The 9,603-nt window shown below is 41.5% G+C and overlaps 1 protein-coding gene across 2 annotated transcripts in view; it reads right to left on the bottom strand.

Annotated features, from left to right (window-relative positions):
• Positions 1-479: 479 nt before the first annotated feature.
• The window catches only part of wdr25 (WD repeat domain 25), a 59,081-nt gene continuing 49,957 nt past the window's right edge, over positions 480-9,603 (bottom strand). For both annotated transcript variants that reach the window (XM_033026513.1, XM_033026514.1), the window contains one exon: positions 480-1,352. In XM_033026513.1, the coding sequence (XP_032882404.1) occupies positions 1,131-1,352 (222 nt within the window). In that variant the 3' untranslated portion in view covers positions 480-1,130. The remainder of the gene's footprint in view (positions 1,353-9,603) is intronic.

Below are 9,603 nucleotides of genomic sequence, written 5' to 3'. Positions count from 1 at the left end.
TTTAAATCTTTATTTCAAATAAAGAAATTTGTAACACATTTCACGTCATAAATTTTCGATTGTTATGCTTCCATCTACAATAATTAATTTTGATTGACTTCACAAAATATGTCTCTTGCAGCCATAAGTCACTGCTCAACCCTACAACCCCTTATTGATTAACCAATACAACGTCAGCATCATCAGACATTATTGAATATCATATAAACGACCATGAAACATGTGGTTCATTTGTATTATACTTAATTGATCTAGCAAAGTATGTCTAATGAAATCCATGGCACACTGTTGATGTGGGGTGGACTGCGTTGGCATGTCACTTGTGTAGGAAAGAACTGCAGATGCTGGTTTAAATCGAAGGTAGACACAAATTGATTGAGTAACTCCGGATAGGCAGCATCTCTGTAGAGAAGGAATGGATGACGTTTTGGGTCGCTGTCCGAAGAAGGGTCTCGACCCGAAACGTCACCCATTCCTTCTCTACAGCGATGCTGCCAGCCTGTTCCGCTGAGTTACTCCAGCAGTTTGTGTCTACCTTTGGCATGTCACTTGATGAGTAGGACTTTAAAATGTCAATAAGTGGAACGCAAGTCCTTTTGGCATTCTTACATTAACGCAAATAACAGGAGTGATGCTGTACAATGGGATTGTAAGTGCATATCGTCCGATTCTTGATGGCTCAATCTTTTCAGCCTCTGCTTCAAATTGGAACCAAATTAGACCAAATATTGTCTTAAATTGTGGTCTGTTGAAGCATTGGTTCATTTCAATGCTTCAACGTCTTTTTAAAAGCTCAATACCTATAAGTGGGTCACTGTATCATGAGCATTATTTAATGACATCAAACAATCTACATATATCTGCCCATTGATCATAAACCAAATGAACTATCAATCCAGCATCTGTGTACTTGGTCCTGTTTAACCTTCATATTTCTATTTATTGTGTTAAAGAATATGAAGTACATGTCTATCAATCGGCATAATATTCTATGTACTAAGAGACATTCGCTACGAAAAGTCAACGTGTGACTTTCTAAAGTAAGTAACATTTGACATCTGAGAATGAGGAATAATGTTACTCACTCACACCTACAGTTTACCTCCCACTTACGACTGTTTAACTGGCCTTCAATGCCACAATTTGATTTCTCCACTCCAGTCACAAGTTGCAATTATAGATGGGTGCACAGGATGAAATGCAACATCAGTGCAGGCTTGCTTGTGGGCCGGCAAAGTGTGGACCACTTTAGAATTCATGTAGTTGTAAAAATATACTGTCCCGTCAGCACTTCCTGAAGCAATTAGAGTTCCATCACGTGAAAACTTGCAGCCTACTGCATACCCTTCCACCTGTAAAACATGAACATTAATTCACCACATGCTCGCGATGCTGGTCACTGCAGACAGAAGCTTTCACATCAGAGTTCATCTTTGAAGCCAATTAAGACATTTCACTCAAGTTTGGCAATATGTAAAACAATCTAAAGAATTAAGATGCTAGATCTTCCTTTGCAACGAACATCAACAGATCAGGAAATAGAAACTTTGGAAGATCAAATAAGTTAGGTCTTTATTCTTTGGAGCGCAGAAGGTTAAGGGGGGACTTGATAGAGGTCTTTAAAATGATGAGAAGGATAGACAGAGTTGACGTGGATAAGCTTTTCCCACTGAGAGTAGGGAAGATTCAAACAAGGGGACATGACTTGAGAATTAAGGGACAGAAGTTTAGGGGTAACATGAGGGGGAACTTCTTTACTCAGAGAGTGGTAGCTGTGTGGAATGAGCTTCCAGTGAAGGTGGTGGAGGCAGGTTCGTTTTTATCATTTAAAAATAAATTGGATAGTTATATGGACGGGAAAGGAATGGAGGGTTATGGTCTGAGCGCAGGTATATGGGACTAGGGGAGAATACGTGTTCGGCACGGACTAGAAGGGTCGAGATGGCCTGTTTCCGTGCTGTAATTGTTATAAGGTTATATATGGTTATAAATATAAGTCTACCAATTGGTGGTGGCCAGTGCCATCCTCTTCACTGTCATGTGCAGGGACAGCAGGGCGAAGTCCGCTGACGCCAACAGGATTAACAAGCTCATCAGGAAGCCTGGCTCCGTCTCGGGGGCGGAGTTGGAGTTGGATTCATGGGAGGTTGATCTTGGAAGGGAGGATGCTCCACAAACTATGGAGCATCTTGGACAATACAGCTCACCCCCTCCATGACACACTGGTCAACCTGAGGAGCACCTTCAACAACAGACTGGTTCCACCAAGATGCAGTACAGAACGCCACAGGAGATCCTTCTTCCCAGTGGCTATCAAACTGTACAACTCCTCCCCTGTCTGTCGTGGGGTAGACTGACTCCCATTCCCCCCTTCCAAATCTTTGCACATCGCCATTCCTTTCCACTCCTCACTTTAATTTCATGTATCTTGCATTTTATCACTGTCGGCAGATCAATGTCCCTCCTGGGATAAATAAAGTTGTATGTTATCGTAAGTCGTTGAAATGATTCAATCCTCAGAACATTTCCAGGTGATTTATCAACGTTATCGTCCTCCTCAGAAGGTAAGCCATGAGACTGCATTTCATTAAATCAATGGCAGAAATCGCTTTTAAAACATAGGGGGGGACACAATGAGGCCTGACATCTAGGACAGGGGTCGGCAACCTATAGCCCACGGGCCGGATCCGGCCCGTAACCTAAAATCATCCGGCTCGAAGTTTTCGCTACCTGGGCACTACAGTCAGTCCCAGGGCACGCAGGCCACCTGGGCGCTACAGTCAGTCCCAGGGCACGCAGGCCACCTGGACACTACAGTCAGACCTACCAGCCGACCTGGGCACTACAGCCAGTCCCAGGGCACGCAGGCCACCTGGGAACTGCAGCTAGTCCCCGGGCCGCTACATTTTAGGAGCTGGCGGTCTCCAACAGGAATCGACCTTGAGGGCTCTGGTCGCAGAGCCTGTGGACTTACCATCACGGAGCAGGCTGATTATGGAGCCTGTGGTGGCGTTGCGGCTGTGACTCGACTTCGGAGGCTTTGGTTTTGCTGCAGCATGTTTGACAAAACATGGGGGGGATTGTCTTCCACCTCTCAAAATATGGGGGGGGACAGGGTTTCCGCCCATGGCATTATTACGCAGTCTTCAGTTTATGGAAACATAGAGTATAGGAGCAGGGGTCGGCCCAGGCTTTCTTCACCATTCCCAGGATCATCCACTTCCCTGTCTCGCCTTTTCCCAATATCCCTTGATTGCTTTGACATTAAAGTCCAGAAGATTAAGATGCACAGGTTTAACAGCGACTTGGTCGTATGGATTCAGAACTGGATTAATGATGAAAGACAGAGGGTTATGGTGGAAGGACAATAGTCTGGCTGGAAATCTGTGATCAGTTTGGTTCTACAGAGACCTGTGTATAAATACAGTGGCTTGCAAAAGTATTCATACCCCTTGAACTTTTCCACATTTTGTCACGTTACAACCACAAACGTAAATGTATTTTATTGGGATTTTATGTGATAGACCAACACAAAGTGGTGCATAATTGTGAAGTGGAAGGAAAATAATACATGGTTTTCAAATTTTTTTACAAATATAAAACTGAAAAGTGTGGCGTGCAAAAGTATTCAGCCCCCCTGAGTCAATACTTTGTAGAACCACCTTTCGCTGCAATTACAGCTGCAAGTCTTTTGGGGTATGTCTCTACCAGCTTTGCACATCTAGAGACTGAAATGTTTGTGCATTCCTCTTTGCAAAATAGCTCAAGCTCAGTCAGATTGGATGGAGAGCGTCTGTGAACAGCAATTTTCAAGTCTTGCCAGAGATTCTCAATTGGATTTAGGTCTGGACTTTGACTGGGCCATTCTAACACATGAATATGCTTTGATCTAAACCATTCCATTGTAGCTCTGGCTGTATGTTTAGGGTCGTTGTCCTGCTGGAAGGTGAACCTCCGCCCCAGTCTCAAGTCTTTTGCAGACTCTAACAGGTTTTCTTCCAAGATTGCCCTGTATTTGGCTCCATCCATCTTCCCATCAACTCTGACCAGCTTCCCTGTCCCTGCTGAAGAAAAGCATCCCCACAGCATGATGCTGCCACCACCATGTTTCACAATGGGGATGGTGTGTTCAGGGTGATGTGTAGTGTTAGTTTTCCGCCACACATAGCGTTTTGCATTTAGGCCAAAAACTTCAATTTTGGTCTCATCTGACCAGAGCACCTTCCTCCACATGTTTGCTGTGTCCCCCACATGGCTTGTGGCAAACTGCAAACGGGACTTCTTATAGCTTTTTTTCAACAATGGCTTTCTTCTTGCCACTCTTCCATAAAGGCCCGATTTGTGGAGTGCACGACTAATAGTTGTCCTGTGGACAGATTCTCCCACCTGAGCTGTGGATCTCTGCAGCTCCTCCGGAGTTACCATGGCTGCTTCTCTGATCAATGCTCTCCTTGCCCGGCCTGTCAGTTTAGGTGGACGGCCATGTCTTGGTAGGTTTGCAGTTGTGTCATAATCTTTCCATTTTCGGATGATGGATTGAACAGTGCTCCGTGAGATGTTTAAAGCTTGGAATATTTTTTTATAACCTAACCCTGCTTTAAACTTCTCCACAACTTTATCCCTGACCTGTCTGGTGTGTTCCTTGGGCTTCATGATGCTGTTTGTTCACTATTGTTCTCTAACAAACCTCTGAGGCCTTCACAGAACAGCTGTATTTATACTGAGATTAGATTACACACAAGTGGACTCTATTTACTAATTAGGTGACTTCTGAAGGCAATTGGTTGCACTGAATTTTATTTAGGGGTATCATAGTAAAGGGGGCTGAATACTTTTGCACGCCACACTTTTCAGTTTTTTATTTGTAAAAAAATTTGAAAACCATGTATAATTTTCCTTCCACTTCACAATTATGCGCCACTTTGTGTTGGTCTATCACATAAAATCCCAATAAAATACATTTACGTTTGTGGTTGTAACGTGACAAAATGTGGAAAAGCACAAGGGGTATGAATACTTTTGCAAGCCACTGTATATAGAAGGTAGACAAAAAAGCTGGAGAAACTCAGTGGGTGAGGCAGCATCCATGGAGCGAAGGTGTGCATAATGACTTGGTCGTGAACCTAGACACTTGGTTAGTAAGTCTATAGATAACATCAAAATTGTTGGGATTGTGAACAATGAGGAAGGCTGCCATGGTATACAGCGGGATATAGATCAGCTGCAGAAATGAGTGGAGAAATGGCAGATGGAGTTTAATCCGAGCAAACGTGAGATGTTGCACTTTAAGCGGTCAAATGAAAGGAGAAAATATACAATTAATGGCATGATCCTTAACAGCATTGCTGTACAGAAGAATCTTGGGGTCCAAGTGGCAACACAAGTAGATAGAGCAGTAAAGAAGGTTGAGGCATTGAGTAGAAGAGTCATAAAGTCACACTGCAGCTTTGTGGGACTTTGGTTAGTCCGCATTTGGAGTATTGAATGCAGTTCTACCCCATTACAGGAAGGATGTGGAGGCTTTGGAAAGGGTGCAGAGGTTTACCAGAACGATGCCTGGACTATGGGGTATTATCTACAGGGAGAAGTTGGACAGACATGGATTGTTTTCTCCAGAATGTTGGGGGGTTGCAGAGAGACCTAACTAGGCAAACGGACAAGGGAGCGCCAGTGGATGTAGCGTACCTGGACTTTCAGAAAGCATTTTGATATGGTCTCACATAGGAGATTAGTGGGCAAAATTGGGGGTAGAGTGCTGACATGGATAGAAAATTGGTTGGTAGACAGGAAACAAAGAGTAGGGATTAACGGGTCCCTTTCAGAATGGCAGGCAGTGACTAGTGGGGTACCGCAAGGCTCGGTGCTGGGACCACAGCTATTTACAATATACAACAATGATTTAAATGAAGGGATTCAAAGTAACATCAGCAAATTTGCAGATGACACAAAGCTGGGTGGCAGTGTGAACTGTGAGGAGGATGCTATGAGAATGCAGGATGACTTGGACAGGTTGGGTGAGTGGGCAGATGCATGGCAGATGCAGTTTAATGTGGATAAATGTGAGGTTATCCACTTTGGTAGCAAAAACAAGAAGGCAGATTATTATCTAAATGGTGTCAAGTTGGGAAAAAGGGAAGTACAATTGGATCTAGGGGTCCTTGTTCATCAGTCAATGAAAGTAAGCATGCAGGTGCAGCAGGCAGTGAAGCAAGCGAATGGCATGTTGGTCTTCATAACAAGAGGAGTTGAGTATAGGAGCAAAGGGGTCCTTCTGCAGTTGTACAGGGCCCTAGTGAGACCACACCTGGAGTATTGTGTGCAGTTTTAGTCCCCTAACTTGAGGAAGGACATTCTTGCTATTCTTGCTATTGAAGGAGTGCAGCGTAGGTTTACAAGGTTAATTCCCGGGATGGCGGGACTGTCATATGCTGAGAGAGTGGAGCGGATGGGCTTGTATACTCTGGAAGGATGAGAGGGTTCTTATTGAAACATAAGATTATTAAGGATTTGGTCACGCTAGGGGCAGGATACATGTTCCCAATGTTGGGGGAGTCCAGAACCAGGAGCCACAGTTTAAGAATAAGGGATAAGCCATTTAGAACGGAGATGAGGAAACACTTTTTCACAGAGAGTTGTGAGTCTGTGGAATTCTCTGCCTCAGACGGCGGTGGAGGCCGGTTCTGATTGGGGATGGTCAGCCATGATCACATTGAATGGCGGCGCTGGCTCGAGGGGCCGAGTGGCCTACCTATTGTCTGTTGACTTGATAGAAGCATGTACAATTATGAGGTGTAGATAGTCTGAATCAATTCCCCAGGATGGAAAATCGAATACTAGAGGACATAGCTTTAAGGTGAGAGGAGCAAAGTTTAAAGTGGATGTGCGGGGCAACTTATTTTACACAGAGGGTGGTGGGTGCCTGCAATGTGCTGCTGGGGGTGTGATTGAGGCAGATATGAGAGTGCAATTGAAGAGTCTTTTGGATAGGCATATGGTTATGGATATCCCTTATTGTCATTTGCCCTCTTTTCATTCTATATTTTCATTTAACAGCTGAGGCACATGTACAAAACTGCTACAGTCTTGACTTTGGCTGTTGTCCCCAGGGTAACCTTCTCCCTCATTAACATTCTGAATCAAGTACTGATAGTAGAACAAGATGCCCTCACGGGGCTCCTGAATAACACGATACCATCAAACTTTATTCATCCCCGGAGTGAAATTGGTCTGCCAACAGTCACAACACACAACATGGTACACGGAAACTTGAAATTGAAATTAAATTTTTTTTAAAAATTCAAATATTTGGGAATTGAAATTACTAGAAACTATCACGCTATGTTTAATGCCAATTATAGTCCCTTACTTAAGAAATTAAATAATCTAATCAAATTCTGGAAAACACTCCCGATGTCTTTAATAGGTCGAATAAATGCTATATAAATGATCTTTTTACCACAAATCCTATATTTATTTCAATCAATACCTATATATCTTCCAAAAAAGTTTTTCAAAAAACTAGACTCAGACATTACAAATTTTATATGGGATTATAAATCCCACAGAATACAAAGAGCACACCTTAGTAAACCAAAAGAGATGGGTGGTCTAGCGCTCCCTAACTTTATGTAAATATTAAAAATATGATTCACCTGCTGGACAACTCTGCCCAGCAGGTGGACTGGATTGTAATGGAGAGAGAGGACTGCTCTCTGTGTAATACAGGAGCGACTCTCCTCTCACCAATGAATCTGAATAACAAAAATTACAATAAAAACCCAATGATACATAGCACAATTAGAACTTGGAAACAAATAAAACAGAATCTAAAATTAAGAAATCTAAGGTACACAAAATTGCTGGAGGAACTCAGCGGGTGCAGCAGCATCTATGGAGCGAAGGAAATAGGCGACGTTTCGGGCCGAAACCCTTCTTCAGACTCAATCTTAATCTTATCAGATTAAGAAATCTATCTCTTTTAATGCCAATAGTCAATAATCCGTCGTTTAAACCTTCAATTATAGATAAATCATTTACACAATGGGAAAGAATGGGAATCAAAACGCTCGGAAACTTGTATGAATTGGGAAAATTATTATAATTTCAACAATTACAACTGAAATATAATTTGAAAAATAATCAATATTTTAAATATCTTCAAATCCGTGACTATCTGAAAAAATACACAAAAGACTATCATAACATGCCTCCAGGTTTATTGGATGAAGCCATGAAGACAAAGGCTGAATCAGCAAATCTAATATCATACTTATACAACATTACTTTAAATATAGAAATACCTACAACCGATGGTATTAGAAGAGACTGGGAACAAGAACTAGCTATAAAAATTTCAAAAGAGAGCTGGGATAAACACTTACTATATGTGCATAAATGCTCGATCAACGTACGACATACACTAATTCAATTCAAAGCATTACATAGACTATATTATTCAAAAACCAAAATAAATAAATTTTTCCCCAATGTCTCACCCATTTGTGATAAATGTCAGTCACAAGAAGCTATCATAGCTCACTCTTTTGTTTTTTGTATAAAAATCCAAAAATTCTGGAACTAGATATTTGAAATTTTCACAAAATTAATTAAAATAAAACTTGTACCAAAAGCAGAATGGATCATTTTTGCAATATCGGAAGGTAACCCCGAACTAAACGTGCTTCAAAAGAACTTACTTAATTACGGGCTAATAATGGGAAAAAAGCTTATACTCAAATTCTGGAAAAACGCTCCAATACCAACAATAAAAATATGGATTTCAAACATGTTCGAAACATTACACCTGGAATGAGACTCCTCCTAGCAGGCAAAGCAGACCACTTCCAAAAGACGTGGTCTGCATTTATGGAACTATTACAAGCATAAGGTGCAATAGTAATTTAAAAAATAAATGGTACCAGGATCTGGTAACGGGGGGTAAAATAAAACAAAAAAAACACGGTTGGTATATCCTTTTTTGCGGAGTTTTGTGTTATAATAGAGCGATTGTTTCTCCTTTTTTCTTCTTTTCTTTCTAGGGTCTATTTCCTTTCTTTACTTCCTTCTCTAACTTCTTCTCTAAGGGGCTTTCTTTTCCCAACACTTTCCTGCACCTTCACGACTCTGCTCACTTTCCTTACTTCTTTTATTTCTACCTTTTTTAAAGCTCGAAAAATGAAGTGGTACAACAAATGTAATAAGATATATGTGATGTGTATTACTGTAATTTACTGTACTTCTAATAAAAAATAAATAAAATAAAAATAAAAAGACAGCGACTGTTGTATGGCTGTTGTGTGCACAGCACCTTCACAAATGAACCAACAAACAAACGAACACAGCCTTATCCCCTATTCTGCTTGCTATCATCTTTGTGCATATGACAGTCTCCCATTTAGAGGTGAAAGTTAGCTGCTATGGACTAGTACCGTGTCAACAAGCAGATAACATTTTGTGAAGTGACCATCTTAAAATATTTATTGAATGTGTGATTGTCCTGGACACAAACAGGTACCTGGATTTCTACATGGTACAGAATGTTCTCCTTCTACTTGCATTAATTAGCTCACTCACTAAACGGATGCGAGAATAATTCACTTCATT

This window comes from Amblyraja radiata, chromosome 9, assembly GCF_010909765.2.
Source record: "Amblyraja radiata isolate CabotCenter1 chromosome 9, sAmbRad1.1.pri, whole genome shotgun sequence".
NCBI lineage: Eukaryota > Metazoa > Chordata > Chondrichthyes > Rajiformes > Rajidae > Amblyraja > Amblyraja radiata.
The sequence above is the reverse complement of the archived record's forward strand: the minus strand, read 5'-3'. Positions and strand labels throughout refer to the sequence as shown.